We start from the raw sequence: 21,829 nt of genomic DNA, 5'->3' as shown, positions 1-21,829 counted from the left end.
AGTATAACACTGTCCATTATAACCAATGGCTCTATGCCTGGTAAGCCAAAACCCTCCGAAATTAAAGCAATAAGAAGCTCTGACCTATAGTCCAAACCCTGCATGAACTCTACTGTGAAAACTGAAGCCATAATTTTCATTCCAAAGGCCAAGTGAACTACTGAATTTCTGTTTTCACTACACAGTAGTTTAATAAAATCACAAGATATGCCCTGTGATTTTGGATTCATTTGTTATTGTATTGAAGGGAATGCTTCCAATCTAGCATATGTCATAGCATGGCCTGAATAAGTCTCAGCACATTGTTTTAAAAAAAAAATTGATTAGATTTTAGTTAATAGTATTCATGGTCAACAGAAATAAATACATTTTAGTAGAATTGGTGCTAGCTACAGTCATTAGGAAGTTATACATGCCAGAATGCATGTGTGTAATATTCTCACTAAAAACGTTACATGAACTTTACTTATTGTTTGGCATGTATGTGCTCAACATTGTAATGAAAATAATAGAAACATAGTTCCGGCCCCAAGGATTTTATAACTGAGAGGTAAACAGATTGTTAAGTCTTCCTTAGGAGTATACACCATTGCTTATGTCCAAGTTCTGAAAATTCACTCTTCCTACCATTCACTTGTATAGTAGCTGAGTTTCTTTGAGATGTGCCCCCTATGGGTGCACCACCTCAAATGCACCTGCTCCTCTCGCACCCTTGATCAGAGATTTTTCAGTTAGCCATGGCCGTTTTACCCACTCATATGTCCTATGTATCCTTGTGCCACACACCAAGGTATATAGTTTCCCTCAATTCCTTCTCCATCCATACATTCTAAGAGAGCAGTCCGAAGCAGAGGGGAAGGAGGATGGGGAGTACTGCACCCATAGGGGGATACATCTTGAAGAACTGCAGTTACTGCAGAAGGTGACCTCTTCTTCCTGAGCAGAGTTCCTATGGATGCTCTACTTCAGGTGACGCCCAAGCAATATCACCAGAGGGAGCTTCAGAATTGAGGCAAGAACTGAAGATAGTACCACATTACTAAGTGCCACATAGGATCTGGCGGCATAGATCAAGACAGAGTGCTTAGAAAATATATGTTCTGAAGCCCATGTATTAGCTATACATATTTTAGTTACTGGAATGTATTTGAGGAATGCTGTGGACATTGTTTGTGAACTGGTAATGTGCACTATCACCCTTTGGGAGGGTTGAGCAGTAATATAAGCAATAATACACCCAGAGAGCCATCTCAACAGTCTCTGGAAAGAGATTATGGACCCCTTGGATTTGTCTGCAACGGAAACAAACTGCCTAGGCAACCTCCAAAATTGTGTGGTCCTATCTAGGTAAAAGGCCAGCACCTTTTTAACATCTATGGTATGAAAACAAATCTCCTGTTGAGACTTATGCAGTTTTGGGGAAAAACACTGGTAGATGAATGAACTGATTAAGATGAAATTCTGATAGTACTGTAGGTAAGAGTTTAGGGTATGGGTGTAAATAGACCTTGTCCTTGAAGAACACCTTCAAGTGGGGGATCTGACATCATGGCCCCAATTTCTCTGACCCAAGAGGCCAAGAGGATAGTTACTATAAAGGCCATTTTCATACATAAGTGGTGCAGTGAACAGGTTGCCATTGGCTTGTATGGTGGTCTCATGAAATACTAAATACCAGGTTGAAGTCCCAAGTCAGAGTGGGAACCCTAACATGGGGGTAAAGATTCCCCAATCCTTAATAAACCTTGATGACATAGACTAAATGAATGGTTTCTTTCTAATAATTCACCATCCAAGATGATGGTCTGAAATTGTTCCCTATGTTCCTGTGGAAGATGTTCAATAAAAGCCAGTTTATAAAATTGTATTTGTCCATGATCGCCTGATAGTTTGTGATCTCAAATTGCAGGGTCATGGACAAAGAAGATTTCCATCCAAAAAGGTCTAGTCTCTTTTTGTCCTTGTCATATAGCGTAGACTTGGAGTAATGTTGATTACCCGGTTCATTTACTGCATCCAACACCAGAGAGTTAGGTGGGGAGTGGGAGAAGAAAAATTTGAAATCCTTGTAGGGAACATAATATTTTTTATCCTCCCATTTACAAGTTGGTGGAATGGCAGTGGGTGTTTGCCACACAGTCTTTACTAGGAGTGCCTCATTAACAGGTAACACAACCCTAGTGGATGATGCTGACTGTCCAGCAGTAGTCCTTGACCTCTTTGAGTGATATCTGAAGAGTGCCAGCTACACCTTCTTTATAAGGTCCTCAAATTGCCAGAAGTTGTCAGCCATGGATGGTGGTGGAGGCATAACCTCATCTGAAGTGAAGAATGAAATAAGAATTTGAGTGGTGGCCTCTTTATCCACCCTAGCCGCCTGCTTCTCAAACTTCTCCTTGTGCTGGTGGGCTGGTTGGGGAGAAGACTATTGGACAACTCTAACCTTCCTATGTGATAGAATCAGCGGTCTGGCAAACTGCTGCGAATACGCAGTTCACAGATTCTCATATGAGCTCTCTCAATGGCCATACTGAGTGAGTGAGTGAGAGAGAGAGAGAGAGAGGCATTCACAGTTGGTTCCACCACCACATTTCTTGTTGTGCATAAGGTTCTTCCTGAAAGCATCAAAGAACAGGTTCCTATACAGATGGGTACAAGAACCCTGTAGTGAGACAGAAAAGATTAACTGGAGGTCTCCTTCTTCCTCCTCAATATCCTCCAATGAGGTTGGAGGGTAGGGGGATGGGAGAGACCCAGCAGAAAAAAGACTGGACAGTCCTGTGATACCATAGAGCGATGGTAATCTGGAAATTGGAATCTTGGACATTCAGTGGTGCCCATGAGCAGTGGAGACTCCAGTTCCTCCATCACTGATAAGTTATTAGAGTACCTGAATTCCTGCTGTATTGATAGGGGATTAGTACTAATGTGGTAGTCAAAGAAGATGATACCATCAACTGGGAGCATACTGATGCAGAGGCCAATAGTGCCTTGGGCCTTGGTTTTCCCAGTAACAAAAGTGCTGAGTAGGGAGGTACCAATGGCTGTGTCAGATACTACCAGTCTGGAGGAGTACTTTTATCCTTGCCCTCCTTGTCCCCCGTAGACAGTACTGGGGCACTGTCAGTGCCATTTTCTTCTTTAGAGAACTAGGAGTTTCCAGCCTCACCAGTACTGGAGAGGAGTCTTTTACCTCTAAGGTACCAAAGCTGAGAGGTGGAGGCCTTTTAGGAGCCAGCTCCTTTTCTTCGACACTTTCCCTGAGAACTCCATTGCCTTCCCTTCTTAGGGGAAGCCTGCGCTGAGGTTAAATAGGTGCTGGATCCACCCAGAAACAGATGTATTGGAGTGTGGAGTCCCCTGATCTGACTCAGAAGCCGGTCAAAAGGAGCATCACCTTCAATTTAATCTCCCTGTTCTGGATTTGGAGACATGCACTTCTCTCTAGCAACAGATACACTTGTAGTGGCTGTCGCTAACCAGGATAGCCTCCCAACAAGACAGGCAATGTTTGAAATCTGGCAAGCCAAGCATGCCCTGCCAAGAGAGTAAGGCTCCTCGGAGGAAGGTGAGAGAGATGAAACAAAGTCAATCCTCCACTATTTAGATAGTTTATAGTTAGCTACACATAACAACTAATGAAAACTAAACAAATATGAAAGCAAAAACCTATAGGTCAACTGTATAAGAGAAAAGTCAAGGCATGCTCAAGGCACATGCGCTAAGACTCTATCTCAGGTTGAGGCGGCTGAGTAGGAACTCAGGGCAGTTCGCCAGGCAGTCCCATATATGCTTGGTTTGATGCACGAGGATATACTGGACACATGCCGAACAGACACTGCTAACGGAAAAACCGTGCTCGAGAGGTGCATGCACACCTGAAGTGATGCACACATAGGGATACTACTCAAAGAAGAGTAAGTTGTCTGATTACAAAGTCCCCCTGGCCCAGAGATACTGTGTGGTCATTCTGCACGTGATAAATCCTTTATAAAGGCATTCCATACCCATGGGTTTGCTAAATAGAAACACCTTGAATTGCATTCACTGGAGACCCAAATATTTACAGAAAACCAGCACTCAGAGATTAGTCTCTTAAAATAATCAGATTAGGAGTCATGTCAATGTCCCAATCCAGCCAAAACTCCCCATGATTTCACTCATATAACTCTAGGACTTTTGCCCGTTAGAATCCAACATCCATCCCCCAATGTTGTAGCATTCAAAATCAACGGATTAGATTGGACTGAAACAAGATGATGGATTTTAGTGCCATGAATACTGCTTTTATCTGGCATCATATTTACTCACCAAGTGTTGCTTAAGCTTAGACAAAAACTTCTTCAATATTTTCTCATGATGTTCTTGAAACCGCAACAGTTTGGGAAAACCAGGAATAAAAAAGCCTAGAAAAAGAGGGGGGAAAGTGGAGCAGTAACAGGAATAAGTTTTACAAAAAATTATCTAAAAAGCATCTAAAAACCTTTAAAAGTGCTTTGGTTTCAATTACACAAATTTTCAAGACTGCAACACTCAAAATAATTTACACAATACATTTTACTACACTCATTCAAGGATAAGTGTAGTTGTTACTGTCCAAGCTACTATGGTAAAATCTCAAACATTTTCCTATTGCTTACTTTCAATTTAGAAATAGCTGTGAAGGATACAAGCTGCATCAACTCTGATTTAGTCTGAACCACTATAAAAGCACACGGCAAGCAAGGCTAATTTTTTTTTCAATAACAGATTCCAAACAATATTAAAAACAGAAATCTGAAGTAAGAAAAGCTCCTTCTTAGGGCATGTCTATACAAAATCGCCACCGCCAGATTGATCTTTCTGGATCGATTGAGTAGTCAGTGTAGAGCCGCTCAATCGATGAGGAAGTCGACTGAGTAAAACCACCCCCTCAAGTAGCGGAGCGCTGCGTCGATGGGAACACTGTTCCTGTCGGCAGAGCGCAGTGTAGACAGCACGCAGAAGGGAAGCAGAACAGTCGATGTGAGTTACGCAAGCTACTCTGCATAGTTTGCGTAACTCCCGTCAACTGCCGCCGAATTGCCAAGTAAGTGTGGACCAGGGCTTAGTCAGCAGATCTGCTCTCCATGTGTATTAAAAGGGCAGACATAAAACACAGCTGCCAGAACCCATGCAGCAGCAAGAGTAGAAAAAGAGAGTGTGTGTAAGGTAGGGCCTCTCCACCCAGATGTGGAATTAATAAGCATCACAGAAAGCATCATTTGAAGACCATGGCTTGTACAGGTGAAACTAAGGGCATAGGTAATCTATGGAAACTGTACTGATGATATGTCTGAGAATGCAAGCACCCAGATTGACTTTTATTGCCTCAGCGGAGTTTGCAGGGCAGGCAATGAGGGGGGGGAAGTCATTTTAACTTGTAAACTGAGATAGCCGATATGGAACTTAGTGAGACAAGATGGGTGAAGTAACATCTTTTATTGCACCCACTTCTGCTGGTGAAAGTGACAAGCTTTTGAGTTTACACAGAGCTCTTCTTCCTGGTCTTTTTCACCAAAAGAAGCTAGTCCAATAAAAGATATTACCTCACCCACCCTGCCACTCTAATTTCCTGGGACTAAAATGGCTACAACACCGCAAACAACATGGAAGTTAGCAGCATAATAAACAAGGACTCCAAAATACTATTTAAACAGAACAGGTTTCAGAATAGAATCAAATTTTAAAAGCAAAAGATGTCTTCTGTCCAGTTGCCAATCCAGTAATTCAGCGCAATATGCATAGTCACTAAGCATCAAGATCTCCTATCTCAGAATCATGGAATGTATGTTAATATAACGACTCTTGTGTCATCTGAAAAAAGGAATGTCTGATTATGTTACCAATACTCAGCTAAGCAACATTTTTTTCTTTTCACAAACAGCAAATCGTTACCTCAAAGCTAACTGTGCATCATTAATAATGTTCAAAGGTACCACTGCTCTTTCCATTCACACACTAATTCTTTAGTCTGAATCTGGAAGATAATTATGGAAATCCTAAAAAAAAAATAGCTTTAAAAAAATCTAGATAATTTTCATGGTCAGCTACCTATATTTTATGATTTGGAGACTTCATGCCATACCAAAAACACTTAGGGTACATCTACAGTGCAAATAAAATAAATAAATAACCACACACATCCCCTGTGCCAAGTCTTAAGAGTCCAGGCCAACTGACTTAGGTTCAGGGTCTAACGGTAAAGTGCAGACGTTCTTGCTTGGGCTGGAGTCCAGGGTCTGAAACCTGACAAGATGGGTGATTTTCAGAGCCCCAGCTCCAGCCTGAGCCAGAAGGTCTACACTGACATTTTTAAAACTGTAGGCAAGCCCGAGTCAGTTGACCCAGGCTCTAAGACTCACTGCTATCGTGTTTTGTTTGTTTTTTTGCAGTGTAGATGTACTCTTAAAGTCAAATTCATCCCTTGATTTCAGTGGACTTACATCAGGCGTTAGTTGGGCTGTGTATTTTGAGACACACTTGGCTGCACTGAAAAAACAGTCTGAGTCCCTAGGTCACAGGTGGGTGGCAGATGAAACAAAGTGCTTTGATTATTATAGGAAGGAATATTTTAGCTCTGCTACTCTAGGCAGCAACTTTTTTTAATTGAGCTACTCAGCCATCACTATTAGCCATTTATTTCAGAAAATGATGCCATGATCATTGGCATTAAGTGTGAAAAGAGACATTTCCCTCATGTTTAGTTTTGGAATGCATGCATAGCAACAATTTAGACTTGAAATAGTTTATGCTTAACATAGCATGCAAAGCAATAGTTCAGGGCTACTTTTTCAAAGATGTACACAGGAAGAAGTGCAAATAGCAATGTGCGTGCATACTTCAAGTAAATCAATTTGAAAGTTTCCCCTTTAGCATCTCTAGTGTTTATAGTAACACTTTTACTGCTGTAAATGGATTTTAGGTATATAAACTGAAGTAATGTATTTGATTATTTGGGGAGGGAGTTGTTATTCATTCAAGCGTTAGCATATCTATAAACATAAACTTCCTCACCCGGGTGGTGTTAATACTTCTAAAGCACTTAAGATCTTCCATTTGAGAATCTCAAAGTGCTAAGTATTTTATCAATCACGTTTTTAAGGATTTTATAGCCCTGATGGAAAAGAATTGGTTCCAAACTCAAACTTATCAAGCAATAACTTGGCCTGGAAGGGAATATTGTAAAACAAATTTCATTAAATTAAATCCAGACATTTTCAGCTTACACAAGCAGTGGTAATGGTTGTGAGGGGGAGATGGGACACACTTGTTTTTATTCCATTCCCATATAACTCTTATGTTTCTAAACAAAGTAGAAATCATCATCATGGCTGTTTTTTCTTTTCTTCTCGGTCTGCTCATAGGACAGTTCTTCACATATGTAAAAGAATCTGCATGCCCAGCTCTGGCAGTAGTGTTTGCTAGCTACCAGCTCAGTGCAGACAAGCAAAAGGAGCATACACTTGTGACCATGAGCACACACTGCAATCCTCATGGAGCTCCTTCACCATCAGCCAGTTGGGTGCACTTGGGCTCATTATAGCAGTATGAAATGACCCCTGCAAGAGCTAACAGCTTTAGAAATTTAAGCTATGAGAGTTCTTCAGAGACATCTTGTTAAAAGCACAGATCCAAGGGTAAGGAGTTCTTCTAGCAACACTGTGATGTACCCAAACATTCAGAATCTGGAGGACATTCCTTATCCTATTTAAGAATTTACAGAAGACTAGCTTTTGCTCCAAAACAACATCCCTAAAAACAAAACAAAAAACCAGGTATATAGAGTCCATATGCACTAGAGATGGGTAAACTAGTTTGGAAAATAATAAAAATGGACTGGTTTGGTTTACACTGGTTTGGAAAAGGTACAGAGAAAGGCAACAAAAGGGTATGGAACAGCTTCTGTGTAGGAGATATTAAAAAGACTGGGGCTTTTCAGCTTAGAAAAGAGAGGACTAAGGGGAGGGATATGATAGAAGTCTATAAAATCAAAAATGATGTGGCAAAAATGAATAGGGAAGTGTAATTTACCCCTTCACATAACACAAGAACCAGGAGTCACCCAATGAAATTAATCATCAGTAGGTTTAAAACAAACATGAGGAAGTACTTCACACAACACTCGTCAACTTGCAGAACTCATTGTCAGGGCATGCTGTGAAGGCCAAAAGTATAACTGGGTTCAATAAATTCATGGAGGATAGGTCCATCAAAGGCTATTAGCCAAGACAGTCAAGGACACAACCCCATACCCTGGGTGTCCCTAATCCACTAACTACAGAAGCCGGGAGTGGACGACAGAGGATGGCTCACGCAGTAATTGCCCTGTTCAGTTCAATCCCTCTAAACACCTGAGACTGGTCACTGTCAGAAGGTAAAGAACACATAGAAAATACTAATATTTAAAAGTAACAAATAAATGAGAGAGAAAACACAATTATATTTAAGTAACAAAATGGTGGAACCAGGGAATTCTGTGTGAGGCAGAGAGAAAGTTTGCCAACAGCCTACCTTTAGTTCACTCCATTGTGCCCACCTACAGCGGTAGTTTTAACTGTGGGATTCCAGCTTTGCCAGTTGATATCACATTGTTTAATAGGTTTTTATATAGTTTTCATTATTATGCTACTGTTATATAAATGTCTGTATAACTGAATTTCAACATGCCGGGCAAAGATAACTGTAGTAACTTCCATGAATATCGGCAATGAAGTCCAGAAACACAGTCCTTAGAATAAATACCTGTAAGTGCAGCACTTAACTTAGAATGATAACTTTATCTACATTTTACAAGGCTCTGACAAAGTGGAATCTGTAATATTACTTTACAGAACAAATCAGTGACACTAATAGCTGAAGAAGAGACACTGACACATTTCAACAAAGTGACTTCTCTAAGAGAACTTTTTGGTATTTTCCCCAGAATTTTCATGAGCAGTTAAATCTCACTCTCACTCTCACTCCTTTTAATGGGACACAAGCCAAATAAGATTAGAGGATGTGAAACCTTTAATTTTCATTAATGAATACTCGTAGGATATAACCTATAAAACAATCATTTGAAATTGTAGATAAGCGTTAACCATATTTATTAAGAGATTAATAAGCATTATTTGTGCTGCAGTAGCATGCAATAGCCCTATGTAAGATAAGGGCCCCACTGTTCTAGACACTGAACACACACAAGTGGACGTGGCCACTGTCTCAAAAATTTATAATCTAATTAGGACATGTTTAAATTTAATTTGTACTATGTGAACTGAAATTCCATACCATGCATAGCATGTTTAGGACCTGAGAGTAGTTTCACCAGGGCCCAGAAGGCATCTTCTTCATTCATATACATAAGGAGTAAAGCTGTGATCTGGCTCATTCCCTGACAGTATCCAACCTCCTGAAATTTAGAGGACAGAGAACATTAACTTTGTTTAAAAACAAAAATCAACAAAAAACCCAACCTACTTGTATTTTTATTTAACACCAGAAAATACACTATTTTTGGAATAAGCTCTCTAAATACAGCAAACCCACATACCCCTCAAATTTTCATGGTTAAAATTTTTCTTTGAACTTTGTTACCATGGCTATACAAAGACAAAACATTCTCTACTGGGAGTCATGATTCACTTGTTTTCCAATTGGTGCTTGAACTGGCTTTGGCCTTTCATTAAATGCAGTATATTTCTATACTAAATCTTTTAGTTTAAAATATTTGCATATAAATTATATGAACCCACACCCAGAATACATATGTTTTCCATTCTCAGTTTACATTTTGAATTTCCTGTCACATTATTCCATAAGCTTATTTTTCAGCAGCAAAGTGTCACAGTCCACAGCCAAGGGTAGCAGCACAATATATGGCAATGAGATATTGCAGATACATAAACAAGTGAGAAAGAGACAAGTGAGACAGACATCTCTCCTCTTATTCAAAAACTGTAGCAAAGAAAAGCAGGAAAACTCACAAGGCTACTGTACTAATATATTAACTTCTATGGTGGGAACCAACAATAAGAAACATCAGACTGCTTAAGTAAGGATTAATATTGACTTTACAAAACCAGCTGGTAATGTATACGTGATAAGAAAGATAATTACTGAGAAAGTCTTTTAGACAGATGGGTTCTTCAGAAGAGCTTTGGCCAAGGAAGCCTTTTAATTTGCTTTAATGCCAAAAGATAACAAGGAAACTGGCTAAGAAGTTTGAAACAACTGATATAATAAAAGAGAAAAAATTCAATAAGCCTAAATAATAATCTTCTACTACTAGTTTAAACAATATCAATCTCTATACAATAACTGTTGCTTTTCATGTAATTTAAATGTAACAGCACCTTTCATGTAATTTAAATTATTATTCGTTAATCCAAACAATGTGCTGGGGAAAACAAAGAAAATCCCTGCTATCAGAGTTTTAATCCTAATTGTAACCCTAGGCACTCTACAATCAAAAATGCAAAGCACCTATTAAATGACAGAAAACGTATTCTAGAATTAAAAACTGTAATATTAGCTTCTTCTTGCACCAAAAGAGAGAGCTTTCAATCTTGGGACAACAAAACTAAACTTCTTCTAAATAAAAGCAAAGCTGAAAGGGAAGCAAAGTGATATTTATAATAAGAATAATTACTTCTATCATTAGTTATAATGAGAATAATCCTGCAAACATTTATGCACAGACTCAGATCTACATACAGTCTCATTGACTTCAGTGGAACTACTCGTGTGTAAAGTTAAACACATTTATAATAGTGTTTGCAGGATGAGGGCATAATGTGTAACCACGCACTTAGAAGTGGATATCTGACAACATTTACATTACTTACATTTTTAATAGGCAACTCAGACTAAGATGCTACAAACCAGGACATTTTCTGGCACATAAAAAGAGGTCTAAAAACACCAGTTTGGAAAAACATCCCCATTCAGGACAGGGATAGAAAACCTACCTTATGAAAGGCTACTCAAAGAGATTGGCTTGGTTAGCCTAACCAAAAGAAGGCTAAGAAGGGAGATATGATTGCTGTCTTTAAATATATCAATGGGATAAATACAAGAGGGGTAGTAGTTATTTCAGTTAAGCGCCAATGTTGACAAAAGAACATATTGCTATAAATTGGCCACCAATATGTTTAGGCTTGAAATTAGGTAAAGTTTTCTAACCATCAGAGGAGTGAAGTTCTGGAACAGCCTTCCAAGAGGAGTAGCAAGGGCAAAACACCTAACTTGTTTCAAGACTCAGTTTGATATGTTTATGGAGGTGATGGCATGATGAGACAGGCTACATGCCATTGTAGGCAATCTGCAACTGCTAGTAGCAAGTATCTCCAACAGCCGGTGATGGGACATTAGATGGAAAAGCCTCAGTTACTACAGAGAATTCTTTCCCAGATACCCAGGTATCTGGCTGGTGCATCTTGTCCACATGCTCAGGGTCTAGCCGATCGGCATATTTGTGGTCACGAAGGAATTTTCCCCTGGATCAGATTGGCAGAGACCTTGGGGTTTTTTCACCTTCCTCTGAAGCATGGGACATGGGTCACTTGCATGTTTAAACTAGCCTAAATGGTGGATTCTCTACAACTTAAAATCTTTAAATCATGTTTTGAGGACTCCAATAACTCAGCCAGAAGTTAGTGATCTATTACAGGAGTGGGTGGGTGAGGTTCTGTGGCCTGCAATGTGTAGGAGGTCAGACTAGATGATCATGATGGTCCCTTCTGGCCTTAAAGTCCACGAGTCTCTGAGACAGCACTTGATGCCAGTCTTAACTGTTAGGATGGAATTCCACACATGCTCAAGTGCATTCCTGAATCATACTTAAGTTGCCCTGGGTACAACATGGTACATGACTGTTCTTTTAGTTTGTACCCTCCACATCACATCTGCTGTGTCTGACTGTTCCATTTCATGTCTTGCTATAATTTCATATATTTTTTTAATTATTAAAATACTCTTAGTGGGAAGAACATAGCAATACATTAAAAGTCAAATTCCTCCACCAACAGAAGCCACAAGAAATTTAGCACAAACTTATTATGCTCACTAGACACTATGTTATTCCTGGTTAAAGTGTTTGCAGAGTTAGGATCGAGTAGTAAAACAGGAGACAGAGTATCAGAACCCTGGGTTTTATTTCTAACTTTTTCCACTTACTCACAATGTGAGCTTGGGTGAGTCATTTAATCTCTTTGTGCCTCAGGTCTCTAAAATGGATATAAATACTTGCCTACCTCACAGCTACATTGGGAGGCGTTACAGTTTGTAAAATACGGAGATCCCTGGAAGAACGCTGCTACATAAGTGCAGAGTATCACTTGGCTGCCAGCTTTTTCCTAACTATGTCTTCAAAGGATGCTGCTTTTCAGTTTTTGGCTAATTTGAATATCTAGGTTTCTCATCAGCGGAGCCTGCTCCTTCCAGCCTCAAGCCTTTTTACATGATGCCCATCATGTGTGTGTGAGACAGTGTATGTGCGTGGCTTATTTCCTTCTTTGCCACCAGTTACCAAGCTACATTTACCTGCAGCCAGAAAAATGCAAGAAATGGTGACTTTGGAGATGAACCACAGCACTTTCACAAACTGAGCTGTGCAAGAATGGTCTTGCTGTTAGCACCCTTGCCCTCCTGAGCCTGGATCACAATAAGAAAACTTTTACTAAAATTTGCTACCACTCATTCAGCTACATCAATGTTAGGGGTTCTGGCGTTGATGGACTGTTTGTATTTGAAGTACTGTATCGATTAGATCTCTCCTGAGCAGAGTAAGATATTGGCAGCAACTTCTGGCCCCATCTAAACTACATTCTCCCAGTTCTGCCAATCGCAGTGGAGTTAAACCAACGAGAAATTTTTGCAAAATTTGTATACCACAGGCTCCATTTTCATAGGCTCCAGAGACCCAGTCCATCCCCTTTGTAATGTATTTGATTTCCAAGAGAAATACTTAAAGTGTTTGAACTCAAGCTCCCAATCCCACATCAGCCAGACTGAGCTGCTAACAGTTCAGATCTTTGTGTGTGGAGAGATATGGTTTCAGGTTTTGCAACATTATTTAAAGAACCCATATTTGATCTCAAGTGTACATGAAATATGCCTTACCGTATTATATATCGAATATGCAGCTAAAACATGGAATAAGGATTGTTGCCTGGAGAAACAAGACGGTAAGTAAATGAAAATATTTAACATTGTTTTTAACAGAAAAACAGAAAGCTACTGAATCTACTTTCTGGATATCTGTTTCTCCAGTATAATTTGTCTAATTTCAAAAACCTGGAGAAATACACTTCATAATCAGAACAGATGTAATATAATCTAACAATACTTACTACTTATAATGGTTTACATGTTTAAAGCACTTAAACAATAATTAACTAATCCATATAACACCTCTAGGAGATAGGTGGGTATAACATATCAATTTTTACAGCTGGGAAAACAGAGGCATAGACTCGGTAAAAGTTACATTTTCAAAGAATCCATTTTGATTTGAGACTCCTTGAACCCAATTTTTAGAATTGCTGAGCACCAGCTGCTTTTATTGATTCAGTGGGAGCTATGAGAATTCAGCAGATCTGACGAAACAGGTCCAATTTGTCTTAAACTGCATTCAAAAATTGAGGCACCCAAAATTAGAGAACTATTTTGAAAATTTAGGCCTAAATGAATTTCCAAGGTCTCACAGTGTGTCAATGGCAGACCCAGGAACAGCACTGAGGTGTTTGACTCCCATTCCTGTGCTCGGGCTTACAGAGCTTGCTGACTCTCATACATGCTTTGAGAAAGCTTTCCCCTGTTTAATAATTTCTCTCTTTTTCTTTCCATATTACCCCATCATGTTCTAATTACTATTTGTTAATGTATTAAAATTGAAAGTGTTAATTCTGCTTCTTCTCCAATTTAGAAGTTAAATAATGTTGGCTGCAGAGTTGTGCAGAACTTTCTTAATGAAATCCAAGATTTGCTGGAACTGTGTGTAAACTTCAGCAAACTTAAGTGTGAAGGTTCAGAATTGAGAGTTTGGGAATGTGAGAAAATATCAACCAAAACTAAAAAACCACAGGAATGAAGCTGCTGAGTTTTGCACAGGTACAAGTCAGCCATCCTGAAGCCCCAATGCATTCTTCCCCCTCTCCATCACTGAACCAAAACTTGTAAATGTCTTTTCAATCTTCTGCTGACCGTCAGACAAAAATGTTATGTTTTCTATAAATGGAGATGGGAGGGGATAATCTGTTAATCTTGGAGAGCACTTCCCCTTGGTCAATTATCAGTGTTTCCTCTGCACATGCTCGCTGCATGATTATGTGAGTAGATACCACTTATTTATAAAACTGAGTGGATGAGCTGTTATGCTATATAGAGGTCAGGAAAGTGTGCGCGTCTTGGGTGTTTTTTTGTTTTTTAAGCCCTAACCTCACACACTTTGATTCCAGAGTTTTAGGATTGCCACAGAAACAATATGGGCAAAACAAAGGAAGTTGGACTTCAGTTTCTATGTTCCTTTAATTGTTGAATGATGATGAATTATTATGGTACTAGAAATTAAACTTGAATCTTATTTCTTTGAAAGGACAATTTTGGTCTTTCGCTTTATTTGGTCTTTTATTGCACTGGGTGATTAAAGCACGTTTATTTTCATTTGAAGAAAATTTGCATTTAACCACTTATTTCTTCTTATTCATCCAACACAGATCCACTTCACAAGAAAAAGAAGGGACACTTTAAAGACAATCTGCACTGACAGATAAACAAAGAGGTGAGTAAAATGCTTCATTCATATCTATATGTAGGCTTCATAAACAGATTGAGTTCTGCATTTTAAAATACTGAATCACACTTCATTAATTCAGTTTAAGAATTTTAAAACAAAAAAGAGCATTCAGCTTTCTCTCAAGGTTTACTCTCAATGTATGAATGAAACACTACACTTTCATATGCCAGACTCATGTAAATTAAATTAAGAATACATTAGATTAGAAAATCTTGATCTAACTTCTCCTGGGGTAAATGGAAAAGGATTTAACTAAGCAAGACATCTTTGATCAGACATAAAATTACTCTTCTTTAATAATGTGTGTGGTTTTTCCCTTTTATACAAATACACACACTTCCTTCACGAACTTCTTTTTGTTAACCATTAGGTATATTTTTAAACAAAATATTCTGACAGTTTTGATATCTATTGTCTTAACAGTCAAATATTTAACATGCTTTTTAAATTATTTATATTTTAACATACATTGCTTTAAATTTTTTTTAGCAATACAAACAAAGATCCAATCTTTATCATGTGCAGGCACTTCTGATTTCCACCCCCCACAGGTTTTAGAACCTGGACCAAACTTTACCCATCAGATATAATTATGAGGTTTCAATAAACTTCACAGGGACCCTGTGCACAAATCATATCGAAGGAAGTGACCAAACGAAAACTAAATGTAAAGGGCACAATATCACTATTATTATCTAACATTAACTATCTTCAAAATATGGTAACATTTTAGTACTATTTACCCTAACTGTTCCCACCAAAGCCCTAAAACAGGTAGAACACAAAAGCATTCAGAAGTATACAAACTGTTGAAAAGATAAAGCAATTTACTTTCAGGAAAAAAATAATTGGACTCCATTACTTTCATGAAGGATATGGTTACTGAACTTTCACCAAAAGACATTAGAAGTGGCATTGGCAATATATAACGTGGAAATTCCACGTTCTACCATGGATTTAGTCTTGCTCTGCAAAATGTTTATTTCTGGAGTTCTACAGAATTTATGGATTTCATTTAGACTCTAAGTTCTCAAAGGTACAGATCTTGGCGGGTTTTTTTTTTTTTAAACTTCTCTGTGAAGTATCCAACGCAACATTCTACAATAATATGAATAACAAAGTAATAAAACAAACAAAATAATGTATTTAAGTTTTTGCCCTTATGACTGTGAATACAACCTTTGGAAGATAAACTAATGCAGTGATATCTTCCAGAAGTTACTGAAAAAGAACAGCATAATACACTTGAAGAGGAGTGAGATGTGTCTCATTAATCTCAATTGGGGTGTTGACTCTGAAGCCTAAGAACAATGCTGTCATTTGTCCTGGAAGGTATATTTGTTAAAAATGTTTAAATAGTGAAATAATTAACTAATATGCTTTATCCAACGACTAAAACAAAATGTTGCAAAAAAAAAAGTCTAAAAGTATTAAGGTAGCAAGGTGTAATTACATAAATAATTATACGTTTATAGCTAAAATTTTGCTTTATTTGGTCCTCAAGAAGACTACATTAAGAAATATAAAGAAAATACAAATTTTCTCCAATTTTGTAAAAATGTCTACAGCGGGGGGGGGGGGGGGGGGGACACGACGACGACGACACAATTTAAACACTTTCCTTCAAATTTCCAGTGGCCATAACAGCTTTCCTGTTAAAGCTAACAGGTTGGAGGTTAAACAAGTCTGCAGCTTTTACATTCAAATCTCTGTCATACTTCCTGGGTAGTAAAAGGAATCTTTGGCAGGTCAAAATCTATTTGAAAGACATACAAGGAATGACCGAATTAAATATAATTGTATTCACTTACTTAACACCATATCTGTCTCTAAACATGATATGATCCCTATATGTTCGATTTACATCAAGATCAATTTGCCTGATATCTGGTGAAGATCCTCGTGCTCGATGTTTTAATTTCTAGGAGAAATGGCAATAAAGAAAATAAATTAGGCAAAATTCTGTTGACATCTAAAATAGGAAGAGAAACTTTTTAAGACCTCAGAACATTTTACTGGACAAAAACATTTGTAGTTTGTGAACTCACAATGCTTACTATAGAAAAGCCTGTGAAGAAGGAATCATTTTAGACCTCCAACTTACATGTGTGCACATGAACAATATATAGGTACAAACACATACACCCATGAAAGTTATGTCCAGGGAAAGAGCCAAGTGGCACATACATTTATCATATGTCTCTCAGATGCCGTATGCCCCCCTCTAATCCATATAACTGGAGCCTTATTTTAACATTCCAAACCCCTGAGCAGCTTCACGTTTCCCCTTTTAAATTGTACACAACAGCCGGGAGCTGAGAGAAGAGCGGCAGGATGGAGGTTGAAGGCCAGGCCCCCATCCATTCAAACCAATATATTTTGGTTTTCACGCAGGGCACCAGGCCCCTTGGTCTGTCATGTCTATTAGGGAAGAAGCTGCTTCTAGGGTTGAGTCGCATCTGAGAACATGAAGACTCGTCTCCCCTGGCAGGAGCGGAGTCAGCAGCAGCACAACCAGCAACAGTGATGAGGAGAGGAAAGGCACTGTCATGCCTGCTGTACACACTAAGTTGCATCGGTTTAACTAAAGATGTGATTATATATACACCCATTCAGTTAAACTGCTGCATCTTTGATTATGGACACTCAAACTGATTTAAATCTGTGTGTTTAGCTTGCACCTCCTCCATTTTCCTCTCCCTCCATAACTCTATTTTATATATTATAAACATACACACTTAAAAACCCAATTCATTCTATTTATAACATTACATAATGTATGTAAGACACATATTTTGGCACTAAGTTATTTTAAAAACTAATTAAATATTAACCTTTAACTTAAATGGTTTTACTTTCTAGATGGACACATTGGGTTTATTTAAAATCAGTTCTTTTACTTAAAACGATACAGATGGACAATGAAATACCCTGACAGGAGAACCTATGCCACTAGGGGATAAGGGTCCAAACTTGTAAACAGATAGAACATTACTGTAGAACTAGACAACCATTATGTAACCATAAATTATTTTTAAAGTTTCTATTGCAAACAGTTTGGTCTCATTAATAGGGATGTCTTAAGCCGAGGAAATACCCCAAAATATGCAATTTTCAACAATTACATAATTTTTTTCATTTCCTGTTCATAGTGCTTACTAACCATCCCAAGCTCTGTGCCTACAACAATTAATAAAAATGAGGCTATTACCAAAGAGCATTTAATAGGTAAGAATTTAAAATTCTTCCACTGAGATGTATTTGCTAAAAAGATTTTAGTGAGCCATTTTTTAAATTTCCCAACTTTGCACATAGCTGAAACCTTTCCAAATTGGATTATGACTTTTTTCACGGTTATTACGAGGAGCCTTGATAAAATCCTACCAAGGCTCAAAAGGGTAAGTGAAGACGGCTAGACGTAGTTTTGCTTACTGGTCTGCCCCTTTGACAATATCTCTGGTAGAGATTGGACTTCTTTGCTTTGTTTTTTGTATTTCACTTCTCTTTTATGTTGTTTGGGTCGAATTGTATGATCACTTTACAAGGCTCAATACAATTTTAAATTTAAGATATATTGTAGGATGGGAGGTGGATAGACAGTGCTTCTATGTCTATCCCCATTTTGAGGTTAGACAGACACTCATTACCAAAGAACTCCAAATATGTCCTCACTTCCACACTAGAAAAAGGATCGTCTCCCACATCTTGTATGTATTCATCACAGAATATGGCTCCTTCTTGTTCGGCATTTTCCTTAATATTTTCATCTTAGTCCTCCAAATGCCTGATATGACAGACTAATTGAACCTGTACAGTATATGTATGATAGTCTACCAAAAGCTATTCTTTTGCCTAGGCATATTATGTAGAAAGTTCCCCCATCACAAATTTCTGTGACTAGCTTGTAAATTGTTAAATTTATAAAAGGCACATTCATACTTGTGTGAATCAGCAGAACCTCATTATCCATGTTAAAATGTATGTAAAAATTACTATCTCCATTTCTCAGCAAAAATTTAACAACAAAGAGCCATAATGGGTCTCAAAAGGCAAAGACTTAAATATGTTTACAAAAAAAAGCTACAGAAATTTGCTTTACTCCATTAGAACATTGGCTAGGACATTATGAAATATTAGAATAAACTAAAATGCAGTTGACAAAATAAATCAATAAAGCACATTCCATGGTGCTTAACTTCGTTAATTTTTATTGTGCTTGTTCTCTTAAGTTCCCAAAATTCAGTAAATTGCCATATTCTCACAGTATTTACTGCAAACTAACAAGTTTCTGTTGTAATAAGCATTTGCAGACTACTTTACATCTTCAAAGTAATTTACAAATATTAAAATAATGCATCTTGGTTATTCTTAATGCTTTATTATATTGTTTTCCCTCTGAGCAAATATTCAAATACATGAAATTCCTTTGGAGTCAAACAGCCTGCAGTTATTGTTTTATTTTTAAAACTTACAACTGAACATTTTTATTTACCACCATACTTTCTTTTTAAAGAAATCTGTCTCCAGTTCCAAGAAAACAATGGGGACCATTGCCAAAGTTTCACCAGCCGAGGGCAGGAACATGAGATACAGTGCTCCAAGCTTACTTTCTGGCTAATGATTAGTATGATCTTTCACCTATTGCTGCCTCTTTCTGCAAAACAGAAGTCAAATTTACAAGGCTTCATTTTTTTTTTAGGACTTGTCCATACATGAAAATTAATCCAGAGTAAAGCACGGGGTGAATTTTAAGTGGATGAACTATATTCCTTATTGTTTGGCTGTTCTTATTTCAAATTAGCTTAATCCACTTTGGAAGTGGATTAAACTAATTCACAATAAGGACTCATTCTGGAATAAGTGTGTGCACATGTGGAGTAGCTCACTCCCCCAGAGCTGTGTTGGTTCTGAAGGGCTAATAAGAGCTAAAAAAAACCTCACAAAATCCCACCTAAAACTTACTTTTTCACTGAATTAAGGGTTCCAGGAAACAAACTTAGAAAAAATTCTGCTGAGTGCAGAATTCTACAATCATTTTTTCTGAACAGAACTGCACTTTAATTATTTGATTGATGGGGGGAGAGAATCAGAAGAATTAGACAAGTTACACAACGAAAAAATAGGTGGATCAAATGCTGAGCCTTCCTGGGTTTCTCTTTGGCTACAGAGTTGAAAATACTGTTAAATACAATTTCCACTCCTTTTGCTACATTACATAAAATAAAAAGCTCAATATTTCCCAGCATCTAAGATTCTGTAATTGTTAACTCTAAGGGGAAATTTTGCAAACTCACATTATAAAAGTCTTTCATTTCTTCTTTCATTTTAGGGACATCAAGTAGTAAACACCAGACTTCACCTCTCAGCTGCAGTGGGATTCCTTTATAAATTCTCCTATGAAACTGTAAAAAGAAAAGAAAAAATAATATAAATGCAAACACAAGCCAGTAAATCCTGAGCCGAGTGAGGGCCTTCCCTGCATCACACATTATTATCAAAAGAAAAAGGACATAATAGTATCAATAAGCCCTGAAGAAGTACTGTAAGTATTTTGGTAGACTCGGTGTGTGTCTAATAAATACTGGTAACTGGGACCCCTGTTGGCAGCCTTAGCAGAAAGGCCAAAGATTGGAATAGACATGGAGACTGAACTATCCTCTCATTCCTGGAACAGTTCCGAAAGAGTCCACATGTAACTCATTATTATTCAGTATGAATTACAGAAGTTAAAGTTTCTGAGAGGGGAGAAAAAGACAATCCAGTAGTATACTACAACTCTGTGAAAATTAGTAACTCTCAAGACATGAGGCACTATCAATTTTGAAAAATCTCTTGTAAAACTGTAACACTGAGGCGAGTATGTCTATACTACAATCAGGAGGAGAGTGCAGCTCATGTAGGCATACTCAAGACAGCTTTGATTTAGCATGGGCGGTAGTAGTAATGTAGCCTCGGCAACACGGTGGTAGCATGGGCCAACCACTTAAGTATGTACCCATGATCCTGGACAGGGCTGTACATAGGAGATTAGCCCATCCTGCCACCCCTGCTGCCATGGCTACACGCTATTGTTACTCAAGCCAGCTTTGATCTCTAGCTAGCTCGGCTATGCCTACAGGAGCTGTAGTGACACTTCCTGATTGCAATGTAGACTTACCCTGAGTTAAAGTGTATGCAAGTACAAGACCACCACAAATACAGGAAATATCACATATCAAACTAACAGATTCCTGTTAGTTGTGCATTCTGGTAACTATCACATTTGGAGAGATCAGATCAGAGTCCACTAATAAGTTATTAGACATTTTTTTTCCTGTTAGCTGTGCATTATCACTTACAAATTACATAATGCATTCTTAAAAGATTTAATACTTTTGGCTCCAGTGACAAATACTGTATGGTAGATAGTCATGATGTAATAGTATTTCAATTCCAGTACATGTTGTGAATGCTAGTTTTAGCTATGGAATACAAATTAAATTCCCCATAATCATGTTGTTACACTATGACAATACAGAAAGGATGAGAAATGGGGGAGAAAGGCACAACCTATACATATCCTTCCAATTACACAGCCCCACCACCAGCACTTAATAGCAAACACCACCGTGTTTTTCCATTCTTTTTTGAAATACTGCCTCCAAAACGTGCTACTGTACTTGGGCTACAGGAAATAACACCAAAATTGTCAAATACTGGGAAATCCCAGCAAGAACCAGCAAAAGTATAGATTGGATCTGTGAGAGGACTCATCCAACCCTCCCCTTGGCCACAGGATTTGTTGGTCCAGTGTGGAACCCTCTGAGAGAAGGAAAGGAGATAAACAGAAATGGATGATATTCTGGAGAATTCTTCCCACTCCCAAAATAAGCTGAATATCTCTAGCAATCATTCCTGGAACCACTGCTTTTAAACTATGGCATTTCTTTGAATGCCACCTATAAAATAGTATTCTTTTGGAGATATGATTAAGCAAGCACATACACCTGATCAACAGCAGATCTCAATAACTCTGAGGTAGGGAGAAAT

General features: G+C 38.1%; 1 protein-coding gene across 2 annotated transcripts in view; it reads right to left on the bottom strand.

The window, feature by feature from the left end:
- USP6NL (USP6 N-terminal like) overlaps positions 1–21,829 on the bottom strand; it is a 201,950-nt gene that overhangs the window by 25,710 nt on the left and 154,411 nt on the right. For both annotated transcript variants that reach the window (XM_067534940.1, XM_067534939.1), the window contains 5 exons: positions 20,095–20,202; positions 16,612–16,721; positions 13,126–13,174; positions 9,295–9,415; positions 4,312–4,406 (listed from right to left, as the gene is read on the bottom strand). In XM_067534940.1, coding sequence (XP_067391041.1) covers positions 4,312–4,406; positions 9,295–9,415; positions 13,126–13,174; positions 16,612–16,721; positions 20,095–20,202 — 483 coding nt within the window. The remainder of the gene's footprint in view (positions 1–4,311; positions 4,407–9,294; positions 9,416–13,125; positions 13,175–16,611; positions 16,722–20,094; positions 20,203–21,829) is intronic.

The sequence above is a fragment of the Emydura macquarii genome, unplaced genomic scaffold (assembly GCF_026122565.2).
Source record: "Emydura macquarii macquarii isolate MOO-44397 ecotype Brisbane River unplaced genomic scaffold, CSIRO-AGI_Emac_v2 contig_3470, whole genome shotgun sequence".
NCBI lineage: Eukaryota > Metazoa > Chordata > Testudines > Chelidae > Emydura > Emydura macquarii.
The sequence above is the reverse complement of the archived record's forward strand: the minus strand, read 5'-3'. Positions and strand labels throughout refer to the sequence as shown.